Genomic DNA, 21562 nt, shown 5'->3' on the forward strand with positions numbered 1-21562 from the left:
GACGACGAGAGAACGAGTACGGAACGAAAGGAAGGGAGAGTGCACGAGACTGCGTTGTGCTCGTGAAATAGGAGCAGGGAAAAAGCTCTCGAGTTTTTGAATATTCAGTAGGTACGTCCTGCTTGCTCGTCGTCGTCGTCGTCGTCGTCGTCGTCGTCGTCGTCGACGACTCGCTCGTAGTTCCGCACCTTCCACCTGACCCTATTTTTATCAAAAGGGGAGAAAAAGTCCGTGTCTTTCGACACTAAAACGACAAGAAGACGCGTGCGTCTCTACGAATTAGAGCAAACTTTTTAATAAACTTTCCTCGACATTTATTTTCTCAAACTTTACAATCTCTTACTACTACTACCTCCCCCGCCCCGGCCCACGAGTTTAGGCACGATTCGTCCTACCGAGATAGATACGATATTCCCTCGCTCTTCATCGATCGATATCACCGTCGATAATGCAGCTTCCATTATTCTCTTCTACCTACGAGTCTCTTCGACCGACCGTAGATAAGCTCGGTCGGAGGATAAATTCCTCTTACCGTTCATGTTTCTATCTCCCTCGTTCCCTCTCGGTCGCCCCTACGGTAAACCAGTTTTCTGCAAAGTAAACTATATAAGAAAACGTTCGATACTCACCGGGATAGTTGCAATTGTGCTCGTCGCTTCCGTCTTGACAATCCTCGACGAAGTTGCAACGTTGAGATTCCAGGATGCACCTTCGCACGTCGCAAGCGAATTCGCCAAACTTGCAGCCTGCGAGACCGTACAAAGAATTTTTTAATAACCTCGAACTCGTCTCAGAATCGTTTAAACCGGTGCTCTTTAACGGCGAAAAAAACTGTTTCGGCGCGTCTAGTACGCCCTATAGGTGTATGCGGCTAACGGTGATGCATATCGCGAAAAGAATATATCTTTATCTACCATTTTGCGATATAAACATGCATAAATGTTTAGCAAAAATCATATACATATGTACAGGATATATAACATTTTCGAAGCATCTTCATTTTCGTCGTGAATAATTACAAGGAGACGACGAATCATCCAAACGGTTAAAATATATCGAATCATTCTGCGTTGAAATTAGAATTAGATAGAAACGTTTGACTTTTAACGCGCATCGCGCAAATAGTCCCACACGGGACTGGCCAGGAAATAACTATATATCTCGTATAGGACACGTCCCTTCCTCGTACGGCGATGCCAGGTTTTTTTGCTCGATCCTTCCGTACCTATGAAGCTAGAGTTACGCTACGTAAGAGAGATAATATCGCGGCTCGTTTGGACGATTAAAAGGGTCCGCTGGTTATACCTGAATGCGGACATCCTACTTCATCGGCCCCGTCCTCGCAATCCGGCACGCCGTCGCATCGCTGTACGGAACAAATATAACGACTTCCATCCTGACAGCGGACCACGTCGTCGGCGCGACATTTGTTCGAAGCTGCCCTCAAGGTCGAATCCTCTTCCTCTCCTTTGGCTCTTTTCAGGTCCCCCTCCCCTGTGTCGGTCGGCTCCTCGCCCTCGCTGGTTGCCTCCGTTGGCAAAGGCCATCTCTCTTCTTCGCTCTCGCTAACGTCTATCGCGTGTCATATCGCGATATGACATATGTATATACATACATACATACTCGCGCGAAAGATTCGACAATTCTGCATTCAGCGAGTTCGGCGGACAGTTTTCTCCTCCTGGTTCCTTCGCGTGGCCCCTCTCTCTCTTTCGCGACTTTCCCAACGCGTGCATTCGTGCATGCATATATATATATATATATATATATATATATACATACGCATGTATATATAAACTATTGGCTTTTTTCTTCGACGCGATTTATTGAGAAAGAGGCACGCGACGCAACCAAGAGCGAGAGCTCGGCATGGAAAAAATATTAAAAGCCATTTGTCTTCGGTTAATATTAATGATAAGCAGTTAGGAGAATCAGTTGGGCGAATGCGTTAATACGTTCAAATAGGATTTTATTTACCCATCGAGTAAGTTATCCAATGCTCGGATAGAAAAATAAAGCGTTAATTCGAAAAGAGGAAAAGCTGTAGAAATAGCAAATGCAAGGATTATAGAAGGGCCGAAGGTTCGATACGAAGCGCATCTCTTCCTTTCTGACGGCCCTTATGACGATAGAGACATAATACTTACGCGTCGTAGTCGGCCGTAACGTAGAGTGACAATCGACCTCGTCGGATCCATCCTCGCATTGGTCCGTGCCGTCGCAGCGCGAATCTAATGGCACGCATGCACCGTTTCTACACGTTAATTCGCTCGATTGATCGCATTCCGGTAATACGTTTTCCATCCCTGCTCATTGGTGATCATTGAAACGCAATGCCATTGCCGTCGTGGTAGTCAAAAATTACGAAAAGAAAAGAAAGAAAAAAGAAAATAATAAAAGGAGGAACTTTAAAAAGCGGCGATAAAGAAATCTTATGCGCAATACCAACTACGGTTGCTCTATGTGCATCCGCGGTGCATGATGTAACATTCTTGACGTTATCATAACGTGCTTCTCTCTCTCTCTCTCTCTCTCTCTCTCTCTTCCATTTCTTCGGATGGAAACGATCCATTCTTCGAAAGAACATGTTCTCTCTCTCTACGTGGGTTAGACATTACTAGGTACCACGTACTTACGTACTACCATAATACGTACGACGTATGCAATAGTTGGGAAAACTTTACTCTTTTGCCAAGCGCGACCAAGTACGACGAAGAATCGATCATTTCCTAATGCCGAAATGTGCTCTTTTGCGGAAAAAGTTACCTAGAAAATGTCGGAAAGTGAATCCCTCCGGACCAACTTGGATGCTTCCCAAGGAATGATACTGCAACTGTTTCTCGAGTATATCCCGTACCTCCAACTCATCCGTGAACGTAGAACCAATGTCGAGTGTGACTTGTGACGTAAACGCGTCGGACGTTGGCCTGAAAATAATATATTATATTTTTCGTCTCGTCTGCTCACTCGTCTTCTACCTCCTATCACCAGGTATACGTAGTATATTTAATATACTTACGATATTTTAATGACGTTGGCCATGTGATCGTAATTGGGAATATGTCGAGCGTATAGCTCTTCCAAAGCCTGGGTCAAATTACCGCTTAGCTCCTTGTACTCCCTGCTCTTTCTGTCGGCGTACTCTCTTCTGTAAGGCTCGCCAACCGTCAACGTTATCCGATAAAATCCTGTCGAAACGATCGATTCGATCACGTTTTATGATCCTTAAACGTTCATTTATCCTGTCCGTTACACAGCCGACTATACCGACTTTTCTTCGGAATATTACTTACGGGCCTTTCCTTCGATCTTTTGTCCCTCCGTGACAGGTTGGGAAACGTCCGAGTCCGTTGCGCTACCCTCGATCTCGCCTGAAAGGAAAAACTCGGCGGTGCTGAGACAGCTCGAACAAGATATATATATATATATATATATATATATTTTTTTTTTTTCTATCCGTATATACAAAGGGGGAGAGAGAGAGAGAGAGAAGAATATTTTTACCCGACGCCACGAGGTCCTCGTCGTCGGAATTGACATAATTCTGCGGTTGTCTTCGCCCTTCCGCCACGTCACCGATCTCGTTCTCCTATCGGGGGAATAATTTTTCAACGGATTAATCAGATACTTGTCTATGAAAATTTCAACAATTTCAAACATTTCGCGTTACCTGCTTATCGTCGACGTACTCCTCTTGACTATCCCGAATCAATCTCTCCAAATTCGGACTGGTTTTCTTAGATTTCGTAATGTCGGTATTATTCGTATCGTCGATCTGGCCAACGGTGTCCTCATTTTTTCGAAAGTCTGAAAGAAAAGAAAGATGAATTATGAGAGAAACGATCGATCCAAGTGTGTAGAGAAATAAGGATCGACTCACTCGTCGGCGACGATAACGTGGTACCGGTCGCTGAAGTGGTGGTACCGTTGTCGACGTTAATACCACTGGTATTGGTAGTAGTAGCGGATACGAAGGGATCGAAAAAACTAAAGAACGATCTCTTTATCCTATGAAAGATCGATTGCTCCTCGTGTTTTTCGATCAACGGAATTTCCAAGCTCGATTGTTTGCCATCTTGATCGAAAACCAAGTCATCGTTCTGAAAAGAATCAGAGTACAAATCTTTGGCATAAATTGGATGAAAAAAAGGTGGCGCGCGCCTACACGTATTCGCGATTCGTTGCATATCCGATACGTTATACTCTTACACACAAACACGTATGTACATAGACACATAGATGGCAGATCATGTACATTCGCGTGTGTACGGCTATTGTATATATAGAGCTATCGCGAAGCGTTCTCACGTGCCCCTCGTAAAGAAGCAATTCTCACCTAAACACGCGATATAAATTCAGGATCGTACCCGGCATTCTCGTCGGGCTCGAGAGTCGGGTTCTCTCGTGAACCGCACGCGCGAGTCGTGTGAGCCGTGCGATCCGTGATTCGAAAGCCTCGAGACAGCCAATGGGCAGCCAACTGGCCGCGCTCTCTCTCTCTCTCTCTCCCTCTAACTGACTTAACCGAACGAAGAGGACGATTTACCCCATCTACGTGTACCGAAACACGAGATACGAAGAAAATCTGACCTATCGTTATGGGGACGCAACAAAGTCTCGTGAATTGAGCTGGCCGAAAAGGAATTTGCGTTAGCGCACGTTTATGCGTTAAAAAAGAAAAAAAAAAAAGAAAGAAAAAACGAGAAACGAGCAAAGCCGATTATTCCCTATTCTATAGCATCCACCGACGTAAAAGTATCCTTATTCCTTTACGGGGTGGTAAGGGATCCGAACGAGGAAGAGTTACTGACTTTAACGAGGATAATGACACTAGACGACTTATTAATCGTCGCTCGTGGCACACCGCGTTCTAAACTCGGAATTTATCGACTAGCCGACGCTGCTTGCGCTCGGGTAATCGAATAGACGTCGAGAAAATATATATTTAATAGATTACGTCCGAGGTCATCTCTTTAGATCGCGACGCATCCTTTTCGATTATATTACTGCTCGATAAAAAGGAACGGAGTATAAGCGTGTATCGGTTACTTAAATCGACCCACTTAGATCGATCAACTTTAATTTAGACGATCAAGATGATTCCAGGGTAAGACACGTAGAGGAGACATGGGCTGGAGGTAGGGGGGATTGGTCGAGTTAAAATACGTTATGGAGGGGAGCACGTATTAGGAGGCGTACCAGGGAGAAGTAGGGTGAGAAATTTGCGGAAATATAAATCTCCCGAAGAGCGTCGGGTATACGGCTCGGTGGAAGAATAAAAGAGCCGAAGGGAGAGCATCGCATCGGGAAGCATTCGAGCCGGCTAGACGGAACTTTGTTATTCCGGCCAAGTTTTACACGGGATTTTCGAGCTAAGTCCACTCTATGATCCTTTCGCGGCAACTACGTGCTCATACTTCGACAAAACACCGCCCCTACAGTCCGAAATCCTTAAAATGCATGGGAAATACGTGTCCGCGCAGGTTAAGTGCCCAAAGGGAATTCGTCCTGCGTCGCTAAGGACCTCGAAGAGAGTCGAACTGAGAAAAGAAAGTAGAGGGGTCGGGCGAGAGGGGGAAAGATTTCGCTTCTACGCGCGCATTAATATTGCGTTGTTAATATTTTTTGCGCGATTTATATACATACATACATACATACATACATACGTACGTAGATACATACGTACATACATACATACATATATATATATACTATCTTTATTGGGATTTATCTTTACTGTCTCCTCCTTCGGCGGCCGTCATGGAAAGTGGTCGAACTCGAGCGATTATTAGATCGAGTCTCCGTGCTCGATCGTTCTCGATAAAGATTTCTTTATCGATCGTTCGCCGAGCGATCGATCGTGTTACGCGCGAAACAAACTCGCATCTTCAAACGGTGGCCCATATTTAGGCCATCGCAGTTTGTTCGCTCGCTCGATGACGCGCACCTAAGATAAGAGACATTCCATCCTTCTGATATCCACACCTTTCTCGAACTAAACAACGCCAACGATACGATTCTATTTTGTAACAGCTGCAACGTGCTCATTACGCCGAGCGTCATTACGGACGAACACCGATTAGGTAATCGAACCGACGACGGTGACCCGTTTTCACGTACCTACAATAGATGGAATATACACAACGCATCGATGGATGAGCTTTCTAGTTAACCGCGGACGACCTACGATAATTATTTGATAATATTAAAAAAAGGAAAAAAACCTCGCAACTTTTCTCGATGATGAAAACCACGGAAGGACTCCTTCGAACGGGCAAATTGTCGGCGAGAAAAAGTTATTTTCCCGATGTTAAAAGGATAAATTTCGATAAGAAAAGCAAAGAACGGGTGCTATCTCGCGCAGTCGCACGCGCGAGAATGAGAGCCGCGAGGTCGTTAAACCGCGAACGAAAAAGAAACGGTGACTCATCCACGGAAGATTTGCCCCCGAAGAAACGAGAGGTACTCGCGAGAGAGTATTCGCTGCTAGATGTTTAACTATCGCTCGTTACATCTAGAAGCGATATGTTACATTGGAAAATTCTAAATCTTTGCCTTTTCTTAGAGAACGATGCGCGCCTATATAATAATTTCGCTAAAGTCTTTAGAATTAATTAGAGCGAAAGACGCGTTTCGTCGATCCGTAGGCTGGTTGCGTGCCTACACGTGGCAACGCATATTCATCGTTTACCGCGGTCGTTTAATTTATCTCTCCTCCCTCCTCTCTCTCTCTCTCTCTCTCTCTCTCTCTCCTCCTTCCACATTTCTATCAGGAAAATGATGTAACTGAGATGTAAGTGAGAGCGATTTGTGGAGAAAAGTGGAGGGGAACGAAAGGAATAATCAACGGATTTCTTCTCCATTCGATCGCAAATAACCGAGAGAGAGAGAGAGAGAGAGAGAGAGAGAGAAACGATGACTCGTATAGTTATTATAATTGGAGCTTGCAATCTGGCAAAAGGTCAAGGCGAGTAACCTCGATAACCCTGGCCGGTATAAATGTCCTACGCATGGAGCAACAGAAATTTGCAAAAGTTTCGATTTGGATAAGCACGATGATTTTCTTCGTTATTACGTTCAAAGGATCTTACGCGAACCCCTTTTAATTCGCTCACCCTCGTTTTTTTACGAACGAACGAAAATATTTTGAGAAAAAGAAAAGGAATATAGAGGAAAGAAAGGAGAAAGGAAAGAGATTGGTATGAGAAAAATATGAAGAGTACGAGAAAGAAACTCGAAGGCGCGAACGCGCTAGAGATGGAAGGCGAAAATCCCGGCAATTTGAGAGACCTCTCGACGGGCTTCGAGTTAACGAAAATATACGGTCGGTCGAGTGTCGAAGAAGCTCTCGGAGGCCAAAGCTCCGAGGCGGCTCTCGAAGCTCAGTGGGTGGAAGAAGCAAGCCGACGTGCCCATGCTTCCGTGAGGGGGACAGAGAGGGAACAGAAAGGAGGAGGAAGGCACCCAACGATCGTCCTTTGTCTTAAGCTATGGTATATTAATGCGAGGAACACGTTAGCGAGGTGAGACTCGCTAGAAGGCGACGGAATACTAAATAGCGGTCGCACGCGGCGGCGGCGGCAGCGAATCCTACTCGCGAGTAGAAGAAGAGCGTGCGAGTGGCGGGTCCGGGGCATCGTTTAACCGCGCCCCTTTGCATTTTAACAGCCTCTCAACGGAACAACGAGCTCCTCTTCGTGTGCACGAGAAACATCCGCACGCGCGAAAAATTTCCCTTCATCCAGTTTGACGTCGTCGAGCCATCTTTTCTTGAATGTCGCACACGTGCCTGTCGCTAAATTTTAGTAGTCCCGATTCGGAGAACGTAGCCCTTAGAAAATATCTACCTCGTGATACTCCCCCTATATCTATCTATCCATCTATCTATCTATCTATATTGGATTTATATCGGGAAAAATGTATATTACTTATGTATTTATAAGCGAGTCGTCGAGTGTCGTTCGAAAAATAAAGAAAGATGTCGGCCGGCTAGGAGGGGAGAAATAAACGACACGTGCTATTTCCCAAGCCAGAACGGGAGGAGAGAAGAAGAGGAGATTTCCTCGAGGATGATCTTATATGAAGTTTCATATCCACAGAGAGATAGAGATGGAGAGATATGTACCAATGAGACAGAGAGGCCAAATATCAAGCGGGCAATCCTCTCGGACACCGCATTTTCCGCAAGGCTCCACGCGAAATTGCGGAAATCACGTCGGTCTGATTTCCCGAGAAAAATGTCTCGCCTGACTCGTTTCGGCAAATCAAAGATCCCTCGGGCTACGATCTGCCAGTCAGAAGAGTCACTGTTCTAGCTGGTTATTCGCGAGGACGCTTTTCTTTTTTCGCATTCGCAAAATATCCGAGAAGGGACAGGAGGAAGCTCTTTTTGCAACTTTACATTTACTCTCGACGTGGCGTTGTTCGCTCGTTCGCTCGAAAATAGACTCTTCCGGTCTATTTCTTCGTCTACCCGTTCGCGCGCGCGAGCACGAGCGCGCTCTCTCTCTCTCTCTCTCTCTCTCTCGCGCGCGCACGACGCGCTTTGTTAAGGAAGGAGAAAGCCAAAGGTAGTTCTTGCCGAAGCTTTGAAAGCTGATATCCGAGAGCGACGATCGATCGTCACTTTTTTCAAAACTCGACACTTTGTTTTCACTGTAAACGCGCATAGCCGAAATACGGCCGTTGGTCGCCGTTGGTTTTATATCTAAGTACTTGGAAAGTACATCCCACGGCCGGTAGTAAGGCTTACTTTTCTCTCTTTCACCGTTTCGTTGAACGAGATCCAACCGGCTGGCGGTATGCGCGCTAAATGTTCTTTTTCTTTTTTAATATTTTCGACAAAATTACCGTTTGCCAATTACGATATGAATATTATACGATAGGATCATGAAATATCTCGGCGTTAGTACGTATACGTAGGAGAAGGAGTCGAGAAGGACGATATACGTACGATGGGCAAAGATTTCCAATCGCCAATGAGAAATGAAAATATGTATAGACTTTTGACAAACCGCGGCGCGCCTTCTTCTTTCGTGAGTTCTCTTCGAGGGAAGTTTGTCGATTCTAGCGCAAAAAAAAAGATAAGGGAAGAGAAGAAGGCAAGTCCGCTCGACGACAAAAGGGCCCCTGTGCTCGCGCCCGGGACTGGAGCCGGATATCTTTCGGAAGGCAGACCAAAGCCGCATGTTTTTGACGAAAGCAAATAATTCCTCCCCGGCGAGACCCACTTCCGACGATCGAGCATGGATAGATGTATCTCTTCCTCCCCTTCTTTCTTTCTTTCTTTCTTTCTTCCATCCAGTCGTCTCCGGTGCATAATCTCTCAACGGCGACTCGTTGGTTGTTATACCATATTCTTGCTCTGGCAAATGCTATAACGAACGTTATTATAGAATTTAGCGAATTATGCAAATCGCATGCTTAACACAACGTCACGCGCACATACCGCGTGATATCCGATGAAATGAATTCGAAAAATCGACAAATTCGAAAAGTTCATTGTTTTGACGAGTGCCGTCGTCGGCGAGGACATATTTTTATATTGCCGCCTTTAGCGAACGCTCCTTCCGCTTGGATACGCGGATCGTTCGATCGGAAGAATCGTACGCGAAAGAAATTCGATTAGTCGTTAGGAAATGACGCGTTGCGACGAGAAATATAAGAGACGCGGTACGATTGTACATGTCGTATGGTAATCACGATACAACTTGTACCGAATCGTTAAGTTCGACCTCGAATCGAAGAGTACTTACGCTTGCATGCGCATCCGAGGGTATCTCATCGTTCGCATATCTTTTTTAAATCACCGAGACCTGAAACTACGATGAAACGCTACCCACTACAACCACATTATATGAGATTATGGTTCCTAAGTACATAGAACGAAGCTCTTTTTCGCGCGCTATACAGATTGAGCGGAGAGAAAGAAAGAAAGAAAGAAAGAAAGAAAGAAAGAAAGAAAGAAAGAAAGGAAAAAAAAAAAAAAGAATCGCAAGACGACCTCGATCCCTTCTTACGCTAGAAACCGAGATACGTACTAGCGATTTTCGTCTCAATGAAAATATTCAAAGAAACGCAAATATACGTCGCAAGGGCCTACCTTATAGGCAAAATAATGTTTCTAATGCGGCCGAAACGACGTGGCGGCGGCGACGACGACGACGACTTGGAACGTTTTGAAAACGTTGTCGCCTATGAAAAAACAAAAAAGGAAAGAGAAAAGAAGAGAAAAAGTCATCGCGGATGGGCCGAACGTAGCGACGAGTTCTCGATCGATCTTTTATTCTCCACGAGTCCGCACACAACCAGCCGCCGGTCCCTCCCTCCCCGCCGTCCCCGATCGGCCCCCGTCCATCCCCGATCGCTATCGGGAAATAGCGGTGAGGCAATGTACAAAGGAATTCGAGCGTCTTTCGAGCCTCTCTTTCGAGTGCGAGAGCGACAAAGCCTTACGAAGCCTAGCGCGGCCCTCCTAATTCTCAGAGATGGGGAGGGGGAGGGGTAAATAGGAGGAGGGAGAATACGTGTCGGTTGGGAACGTGCAACTCGAGAGCCCACTCGAGAGCAGGCACCCTCTCGACGAATGCCCAAGAGTATAAAAAGAGGTACGAGCAGCCCCCGTCGAGCGGCTTAACGCGAAACTGCCCTAATAGTCCATTGTCTGACATAACCGAGCTACGGCGAATCCTTGGACGGGGCTAACTCGGCTAAAACTTGGAATCTTTACAATTCGTCATCCGACACCGAAGCTTTTCTACGATTGTCGAGAGAAAGGAGGGGAAAGTAGCTCCGATTATCGATAATTCTATCGAGGAATAACGATAAACGAGCGGGTTACGTACGTCGCTCGCGTACTGCTACTTTTACGATATAACTCGCCTTTGTGACTCAATGACGGCAGAAATGAGTGTAGACGGTAGAAATGTATGACTCATCGTCCAGAAATACCGTTCGGCCCGAAAAAAGAAAGACATTATATCGAGAAAACGACGTACGTATGCGCGTACGTCTCGCGCTATCCACCAACGATCGATAATCATCGCGACTCTCTCGTTTTCTTTATTTACGGATCGAAGAAGCACAACCCTTTGATATAGTTTCGATACGTAAAGAATTCGCGCGACGACACCGATCGAATAAAAGCGACTCAGGCAAGCTCTCTGAAAAATGAAAAAAAAAAAAAAAAAAAAAAAAAAAAAAAAAAAAAAGAAAAAGCCGTCTTTCGTTACGCGGCCCGTTACAAAACGGAACAAAGCGGTTCGTTCGTTCGTGTCGAGCAAAGCCACGTCCTTTGCGCTCTCCTCCACCCCCGAAAGGGTCGGCGGATAAAGGAAGAGGGGGAGCGTAAGAGAGAAATAAAAGGAGCTTCGCAGGGCGCGAAGGGAAGAAAAGAAGACGAAGGAGAGGAGACGAGACGCCCTTTGCTCTCTGCGAAATCTCTGTGCCGCGATTCATCCGTCCTTCGGATGCCTGCTGTGAAAGCGTGCGCGCTTTCGTTCATCTTCAGGGGGACGCGTAGCAACAACGATCGACCTTAATTCTAATGCGTCGCGACGCTTGCACGCCTCCTTACACGAATCCATCCGAACTTTATGCGACCATAATCGTTTAGCTTTGATCACGCACGTAGTCGAACGTGGTCGAAAAAAAAATATATACATATATATATATATATATACATATATATATATATATATGTATATATGTATATATATGTATATATATATATATATATATATAGAGAGAGAGAGAGAGAGAGAATTCTTTTCTAAACGTTCCTAAATAAGAGGAGAGCGAGACGATACATGGTCGGAGATGCATCTCGTTAATTGCCACACGCAATCCAGACGTACGCTCTCGGAAATATCAATTCTCTTCTCTTACTATCTCCCTTCCTTTCTTTAACGCGCTCGATCATTTTTATTTGACCTCATCTAACGTTTCAATTCGGCCGCCTAACTGGTTCGCGGCGCTTACTTCATTTGCGAATGACTCACCAAAGAACTTTATCGTCGACAGAAAGAGAAGAGATCGTTAAACCTTTACGTTTCTTTCTTTGTTTTTTCTTTTGTTTTTTCTTACCCGCCCGCCCCTCCCCCCTCCTTTCTCATTCCCTTTGCAGCGCCGAAAACGATTAAGCGCGGAGAAAAATAGGAGAGGGAGGAAGAGTTCAATTTTCTTGGCAAAAATTTCATGGATTACGAAGGCGTAGTCCGTAAACCTCCGTAATACGCTAGCCCAACGCTCTAAAGTTATCCGTTGCTTCTGAAAGCAAATCTAATACGTGGATATCGGCTTTCCAATTAAGCACCAATTATAACGTTTTCAACGCAACACTTCCGAGGTAGCTTCGGTCATTACCGAGAACTCATCAGGGATTGATTAAAACGAGAATAATAAAGGCAAACTACCAGCGGAATATCAAAAAGTAAGAGCATATCTTCTTCTTACGAATTAATAACCTAGACGAGAATATATATACATATATATATATATATATATGTATGTATGTATGTATGTATGTACACATATATCATAGCATATATATATATATATATATATATATATCGCTTTAACGGTCAACGAACATCGATCGATTCACGCCCGCTTAAAGAATAACATTGGCTCTTTCTCTCTTTCGGTGCGGAAAACGCGGAGATCGACCGCGTTTAAAATAGCGATGTCCACCCGTTACTTCGTCGAAAAACTTGAAATACCTACGTGCGCATAAACGTCGAGTTACAAGGGCGCGTGCATCCTTAAAGACTAGCTAGATTCTTAAAGTTCTATTTTCATTGCGATTGACACAAATCGTTTCCTGTAGCCATTTCAATTCTTAAATACAAATATTTCATTTCGTTCGTTCGTTCGTTCGTTCGCGAACATGACAGAAGAGGATTGCGTTCAAATGACATTTTCAAATCTATTATATAATATTTATGGAGCTAATCAAATTTTCTCAAAATCCTTCTAGATAATTATCTTCTTCGCTTCGTCAAAAAAGCGCATAATTCAATCCTTGGCGGCACACATAATGTATTTCAATAAAATATACTTAGCACCTATTATATTTCATAGGTTTACGGGCAAAGACGAGAGCGCTTATTTGCAACTTACGTCACCTTTACCATGACATCATTGATCCACTGACTCTCTGTTCCGACAATAGAATATTCAAATTCTACCTGTGCTATTTGTAATCGTTGGTCAATCGTTAATAGTCATGATTCCCAACAATGACAATAGATCTATATCGAATAGTCGTAATCGCGTTCGCGCTTATCGTTAATATTCTCGAGTCGAGGCTCCTCTCCTCTCGAATAATTTTCTCTAGCGAGTTCTCTCGATCAACGTTACAAAGACGTTGGCTTGTCATGGCTCGTTACTCTTTGTCCTTTCGTCGCGTACGCCTCTCGAGCGCTTACTACCGAGTACTACCCTCCCGTCCCGGCCTTTCAATAAATTCGCGTAAACTTTTGCGCATTCTACAGTTCAATTTATTATCCAATTGTTACCGTTGATAATAAAATGGCTAATCGTCTCGTCGGAGAGAGCAAATTCTCGATATAGCATTATAGCGGTCTGACTGACTCATCGAAGAGGAGACAGCAAACATTAACGTGTACACGTACGCTCTCGGAGCTTACGCAATATCACCTTTACCTTTTAGTGTAGTCGCCCTAAGCCACATTCGCGCGGCAGAAACGTTTGCTCTCCACGTGCGCGCTCGCTCGTTCGAGCCTGGCTCAGCAGCAATGGAATATTCTTATACAGACGATTATCGAAAGTGTCGAATCCGAAAGCGAAAACCGACTTTGGTACTCTTTCTACGTCTCTCATCATTTTCGCGCGTCCAATCGCGCTTCCCTCTTTTCGACTCTTTCTTCTTTTTTCTTTCGCTATTTTTATTTGTTGCGATCATAGTACCAACGTCGGTCCGATTTAACTCGTACTTACAACGTCGCATCGCGCCGCGCCTCGAGTGGGAAACTTATCTTTCTGCTTCCGCGTTAGACAAGATATTTGCCGTGTTGAGGAGGAAAAGAAATGAAAAAGAAGCGAAAGGAAAGGAAAGAAGGAAAAAAGAAAAAAATGCCTGGAACGTCCGCCGGAAATGATTCTTTTTTTCTTTCGCGTAAGCGTCGCGATGACTCGCGGTCTTTCTCGAGTCAGCAGCAAAGGTGTCGTCGATAGGAGAGAGAAAAAAAAAAGAAAAAAGTGTGACGTCTCGACGAAACGCTTCGAAGGATTCAACCGTATATGGTAGCGCGCGCTTTGCATTCGGCTCGGCATACGATTATGAAACGTGACGCGTCCGCGTAATATACTTTCTCCAAGTCAAATATAATGGTATCATCGGTCTCAAGAAAAATTGCGTAACGAAGATTGGGAGTTTTCGGAGAAGGCATATCTGCGCGTTACGATATATAATTCCGACTTACAGTAGATATAAATCCTCTCCTGAATTGCTGCGACGAGAAATAATAAAAAGAAATTTCTGTCGTAGTTTTTAACATGTACATTTTTAAATGTACAATCTTTCTTTACTCTTTTCTCATGATACATCTATTTCTACATATTCATCGAAAATTCCGTGATAATTTTCGTCGAGACATAGAACGTTCGACCGAGAAACGGGTCAAGCCCCGAGAAAACATGTTTCCTTTTCTCTTTCCCTCTCTCTCTCTCTCTCTCTCTCTCTCTCTCTCTCTCTCTCTCTCTCTCTCGAATTGGGACGGACTCGAAGATGGAACGAATTGCGCTTTACAGAAATAAATTGTATTAACGCGAAACTTTTATATTCTACATTTTGCGATTAAACAATTAGATCAGTTACCAGGACGTTCTCGTTTATTTAAAAGATTTCAGCGCAAATGAGAAATTATAATTTGCAATAAGAGCTCGAATCGTAGATTTTCGAAGAGTCGTATATTTTCGACGTACGTGTCTATTTTTTCGTTTCGTTAAAAAAAAATTTACCAGGAATGAGAGATATCACCGCGAACGAAAAAACGTATAGCCAAAGAAAAAAAAATATACGAATTGGAATCGGCTAACGAGTACGTATATGAAATGTGTAAGAGGAATTATGCGATAAGTGAAATCTGCGAGAGCGTTTCGCGAAGGACGAAGAGAAGAGAGAACGTAACGAAACGGAAGAGGAAGAACGTGCAAAGAGGTACGTGTTCTCGATAACAATGATATTAACGGACAAACAAAAAAAATGTTGATCCATTAATTGAGATGTCCCCTTTTTCGAGATATACGTGTACATATAATATACGAGACCATTTTGTAAGCGCTGTATTTATAGAACTCCGCGCGCTGTACCCGAAGAAGAAACTTTTTTGGGAAACGCGCGTGACGGAATTGCTCGAAATAACTGGGAGAATACGGAGCGTGCTTTTATTCTGTTATATACCCACATATTCTACATCCGCTTCGCGAGAAAATTTTTCACTGTGAATTTCAAAAGGATCGTCCGCAAAAGGCTAATAATCCAAAAATAAATCCAAATATAGATGCGTTATGTTACATCTTATTGCGTTAATAAAGGAAAAGAAAAGAAAAACGACATATCGTTATCTTCTACTTTCTCCATTTGAAAGAAAGTCCTAGCGAGAGAAAAAAGAACGTGCCAAAGATGTTTCTCTCTATCTCCTCCGAGAGGAAGGAAAGCTGACGAAGGTTCTTCGCGGGATAACGATAATCCCTCTGTTCCTACGTAACGCCGCGAGCGAGTAAAGTAACTCGAAGACGTAATACATTCGCGATATCTCTCTTCTTGGTCCGAGCGAACTTTTTATCCACCTACTACTTTCGCGTCGGTTTATTCTCATTTCGAGAGAAAATAAAACCGAAAGGGAGAAGAAGAGAGAAGGAAAATAGAGAGTTTTTGACAAAAGCGAAGTAATTAATATCCGATGAATATGGAAAATTTGAATAAAATTAGATAATACTTTATTCGCATATTCTTTGTTATTTGAACGAGATATGATATTTAAACTAGCGAGATCTCGAAAAATTAAGGGAGAATTTAATTAACAGACTTTTCTGAAAATAAATCTATAACGGCGAATCGCGTCTATGGCTTCGACGAGTTTTTCTCGTGAATCCTTTCGATGGTCACGATGTTAATTACCAGAAATTTTATACCTCGCATTATATGAACTTGTTGAAATTCGTATCGTGGTACATTTTATATCGTTCAATTAGAGACGTCTGTTATCGACGGGTCGGATCGATTTGCCAGAGATAAAGTCGCTCTTTAAAAAGTGAAAATCAAACTGTTATTCCAACGCGATCTCGCCTCCCCCCCCCCCGCCTCTCTCTCTCTCTCTCTCTCTCTCTCTCTCTCTCTCTCTGTCTGTTTCCGTCCGAAAGGCAACCCCGCGCCAAGTTGAAAAGACTTCTCTCGTTGGAGAGTTCGATCTAGAAAATCGAGACTCTCGCGCAAGCTACGATTAACGTACGATTAACCCGCGTAGGTGTACACGTTTACGCGCGAGAAGTTTATGCTCCTCTTTTAAGCGTACGCGCGTTAAACACATGTCGCATGCCTATGCGAAATACATTGACGTTCGAGAAAATATAGACGATAAAATTGTTGAATTCATCGTGCGAAGGGAAAGAGCGCGTTCTCGCTAACTCACATAATCGTCCTCAACACCTGCAATTAACTTTGACGCTTGGCCAGAATGTAGGACGCACGACCCGAATACACCGACTCTTCAAGAAAAAGGGATTTTTTCAACGAGAAACGCGAGTGGAAACGAGCAGATTTTTTCTTTTCACCGACCGTGGCTGCGGTAAAACGAGAACCGTTTTTCCTCCCGAACCCTCTTTTCCCAGCGAAGCGCCTTTTCATGGATTCTGAATTGTTCGAAAAGTCCCTAGAAATCGCAACCCTGACACAACCTTTCCCGTTCCTCCTATCTTAGTAAATGCTTCCAACACTCTGACTTTATTCATCCTCATTTCTTACTTGCCCTTATGGAAATTAAAGAAATCGTCCTAATTATAAAAAGGATAAGCAATATTTATTTATTACGTTACAAATAAATACACAATAATGTATTATAATGGTCTCGCTTCGAAAACGGGATGATCGTACATCGATCGATTAGTCTCGGAGGTTTTACGCGGAGAGGGAAAGGACGAGACGGCGAAAGGAGACAAGAGGAGAATATGAGAGAGAGAGCTAAAGATAGAATCGTATGGAGGGACAACGACGACGACGACGACGACGACGACGACGACGACGACGACGACGACGAACACCGCCTGTCTCTTCCTTCTGACATATCCGTTCCTTCTACTTCAATCTAGCCTTTCTTCTTTCTCAAATTTGTTGAATATGTACGTCGAACGCAACGCACATCCAAGTGTACGTTCGTTTAAATTTATCTATCAGAAAACTATTACGAGATAATTACTCGGGACTCTGCTAAAGGCCCATTAACTGGATTAATTGTCCATTCTAGAGTCTATTACGAAAGAATCTATCAATTATGCATTTCTAATGCTTTGAGAAACGCATACCTACGTGATACCACGTAAAACGTAATGTACTCGACCTATACAGCGCTAGGATTCTCACCGTACGTCAAGTATTATCAAGCGGTATGAATGAGTAAAAGATTCGTCCTCCTGCGAATACATTTACGAGTTATTTTAAATAGAAACGCAAGAACGTAAGCGTTCGCATATTCCACCGGTCGCGCTCTGCCGGCACATAAGTTTCAAACGGCATCGGTTTAAGCATGCTTCATCGAGCCCCAATGGTCGTACCGCATGGATTTATGACCGTAGATAACATTAAATTTATTGATACCGTGGCTTATTCTTTTCAAAATCATTCGCCGTCCACGTGATTCGAGGATCGCCTTATCGAGCCAAAAGTAAACCAACTTAATACCATGCCTTGTTTCACCGTCTTGCGGTCTACGTAGAGCCCTCTCTCTCTCCCTCTCTCTCTCTCTCTCTCTCTCTCTCTCTCTTCCTCGAAATACTTCTTATTCCCTTCGAAGCACATAATCTACAACGCGCGAGTTGTAGTAAATTACGCGGCGGTCGTTATAATCGACGGATCTCGATTCCTTTGACTCGTCAATGCCGAGGAATTCGAGGAGACATTCGGCAAGGATCCTCCAAGAGTAGCTACGCTGAATGGCGAGTGATTAGGATCGAAGAGTGCCAGTTGGTGGCCGGACCGAGAAGTATTTGCCTGTATTTGCCGGTGCTTATACGCGTACGAGAGGATCTCGCGATACGCGTGATTGTTAAGTGTTCGCTAATGATCAACTTTCGTGGCTGGATAATGGCCACGTCGTTCCGAGCCGTTCGCGCCTTAGGAAAAACTAGCGAGATAGGGAGAGACATAACCGACGCGATCTTGTAATTAGAGACACAAGTCGAGCGAAACCTCTCGTTCCGGATTTGCGCGCGAGCGTTCCTTCGATTACTTTTACATTATCTTTTCAATACGTATGCGCAATCTTATTCGCGCATAGTCAACGAACATTCCAAGAATTGGCATTCCCTTTTTGCCTGGCTCTTGTGCCACGTGGGAGGGCAGGCGCCATCCTGTCAACGAACACGTGCACGAATTGACCTTGACTTTGCACACCACACCAAACGTCGCAATGGATGTTAACATTTGCTTGTACGTTTAAAATTCAAAAGAAGGCGAAGGAATCGATGATTACTATCGATGAAAAAGATTCGTCTCTATTATATATTCGCCCCTTCGTAGCAGCCTGACGCGAGAGTATCTAAAAATATGCTTTACGATCTTATGAGAAACTCTCTGCGTCGGTTCGTAAACGAGAACTTTAGAAACGGCAAATTTCGAGGAATCGTCAAATTTTCGCCGACCTAACGTTAAATACTTTTATACGTTTGGCATCGGGCTATTTTTTGAAAAATAAACAAACATGAAATTTGAGTACTGTGTAACTATCTACGTATAGTATTATATAGCTAGGTATATGCTTGCGAAATAAGCGAAGTTTAGGCCGATCAAAGAAAAGGAAGAAAAAATCCAAATCGGATTTACATACGTTCGAATATCGCTTACATTATTCACACCCTATGAATTTAATATTCCTGTAGAAATCGCGATCGAATATCACAAAAATTCTTGCGAACAATGCGTGTCGATTGAGGGAAACGAAAGGTAAATCGAACTATCGCAATATTCCGACGCACACCTGGCACCCGTCCTTATATTTGACAAATTCCAACTTTACTTCCTATCAAAATCAAACTAGAGGAATCTTTTTTCTTCTTTTTTATTTACTCATTTACATTGACCGTCTCGACTAGTCGGAAAGTCTCTCTCCCTCTCTCCTCCCATGTGACACCGAATGACGCAGCAACGACATTGGCAAAAGATGAGATTAAGAAAAAATCTATTTGTTATAACCTCTCGTTATTTGTCTTTCCTAGAGTCAGAGAAAGAAATACAAGTAGACGACGCGGAGCCGCACGTGTCCGCTCAAGCTTTTTTCGACTCCGATGTTGCCATGGGGTCTCGTTAAAATACTCCTATAAAACATTGCATCGTACCGTTAATCCTCTCATCTCCGACTAAATATAAAATTTCGAAAGTCCTAGAAATCTTTGTTTCTAGCTAATTTTACGATTACGATATCAATCTTTTGCCTCGTCGAACAGCATTCGATATTACGCTGTTGCATAGTACTATCACTCGGCGATATCGCAGAGTGTCAGAATCGTCAACGGAAGTAGCGGGGGCGGCGGAGGTGGTATTATGGGCGGCGGAGACGAAGAAAGAGGAGTACGCAGAAAAAGGGCGAGAGGAGAGAGAGAGAGAGAGAGAGAGAGAGAGAGAGAGAAAGAGAGAGTTGTACGTAGTACATGAGTTAAACGAGAGAGCAACTTGCGTTGTTGCCATGGGGAGCACCGCGATACGTACGAAAGTCGCCTTCGCTCTTGCTTTTCGTTTCCAAGACCTTCCTCCTTCTTTCTTCTCCTTTCTTTCCATGGACACGCGAACGTGAAAACCAGTTTGACTCGCCCACACGTTTAAGACGCGATCGTCCTAACGTCTCTCTCCTCGCGTTCCTCTTTAGCATCTCTCTCTCTCTCTCTCTCTCTCTCTCTCTCTTTTTATTCTCGTACAACGTGCTTTCTCCTCGAACGCACGCTCTTTGTTCGTCAAGCAAACGAGGCTCCTTCCCCCTCACTCGCTCTCTCTCAGCGACACGGTCACGATGCGCTTAATCCCTCGTATTCGTTGCGTCTGGGCTGCGAGCACATTTGGCACGCCTCCGCGCGATAATGATTTTCTTTAAAATAAAAGTAGAGAAAGAAAAGAGGTGCAGGACACTCCGGACGAGTGGACGCGCGACGCGCGACGCGTTTGTTTATCGGTACATGCGTAGAGATGCGGGAGAACTCTCGAAAGGATCCTACCTGACCGGGCATCGAAGTTACTCTATTCGAGGAAAAGTACAAGAGAGCCTTCTTCTCTTTCGTTTCGCTCCTTCACGATCGTTTGGAAGGAAAGTTGACCCCGTAACTTCCGCAAATATTCGTCTCCTTTAATTTCACGGTCAGTCACGCAATTTCACCGTCCATATCCGATTAAAAGGATAATCGATGTAACGAGAATACTATGAGAAAAGAGGGATAGCTGTAATCCGCATTGCAATATCTAGATATTTCGTGGGATATGATCAAGAGCGTGAGAATCGAAAAGGATAACTGACACATTAGCGTCCCAATCAGGATTAACCGAAAAATCGATCGGACTAGAGGCTTATATAACTACCTCTCTGGAGCATTCGATTTTATCTATCCATGTAAATATTTATCCGTCTAGATACTTCGTGTCGGACCAAAGATTTTTTCAACGAAATCCTTCCCATTCGTCGTTTTCATTTAACGCCGAACAAGAAGATAAACAACATCTTATCGAATTACTCGACGTGCTCGACCCACTTTAAGCGTCAATTATCTCCTCGTAAATGGTCTAGGTATCTAAGGATTCGTTTTTCACGTCAACTAGGAGAATCAATGATTTCTTTAACGAGTACATTATGAGAAGGAAAATTATACGAGGGCTCTTGTAATAAAAGAAAGGGAGAGTTTGGCGTGTTAAGAAAATGTACGTTTCGTGAAGGCGAAAAGAAAAGAAAAGGAAAGAAGAGGAAAAACATAGATAGAGGAAGTTTGATATCTGTCTTATACCGCATAAAAGGAAGTCGAAGTGCGGTCAATCGTCGCGATGGAAATCGTCGCGGGTGCGAATGGAGACGTTAAAAGAAGTAGATCCCTTCTGGCGATAAGGCACTTGAAAGTGGCGCTCGAGCGGTACTCGAATGCCGGTACTCGGCAACGAAAAAGTACTTCCACGAGGATGCTCGCACTCGAATGCGCCGTTTCAAGTGCCCTAAAGCTGGACCGCGCCAATACGAATCGAAAATATCCATATCGATCTCTCTCTCTCTCTCCCTGATACAAATATGCCGTAACGACGACATATACAGGTAATTCATTTCCTCGATTAATTACGAGCTGGAGCATGTTCGAA

General features: G+C 43.9%; 1 protein-coding gene across 1 annotated transcript in view; it reads right to left on the reverse strand.

The window, feature by feature from the left end:
• The window catches only part of LOC124948170 (basement membrane-specific heparan sulfate proteoglycan core protein), a 90772-nt gene that overhangs the window by 65502 nt on the left and 3708 nt on the right, over positions 1-21562 (reverse strand). The window contains 10 exon segments of the mRNA XM_047491431.1: positions 630-746; positions 1306-1572; positions 2148-2306; positions 2767-2927; positions 3020-3188; positions 3294-3371; positions 3505-3589; positions 3671-3807; positions 3881-4100; positions 9015-9374. Coding sequence (XP_047347387.1) covers positions 630-746; positions 1306-1572; positions 2148-2306; positions 2767-2927; positions 3020-3188; positions 3294-3371; positions 3505-3589; positions 3671-3807; positions 3881-4100; positions 9015-9374 — 1753 coding nt within the window.

The sequence above is a fragment of the Vespa velutina genome, chromosome 3, assembly GCF_912470025.1.
Source record: "Vespa velutina chromosome 3, iVesVel2.1, whole genome shotgun sequence".
Classification (NCBI taxonomy): Eukaryota; Metazoa; Arthropoda; class Insecta; order Hymenoptera; family Vespidae; genus Vespa; species Vespa velutina.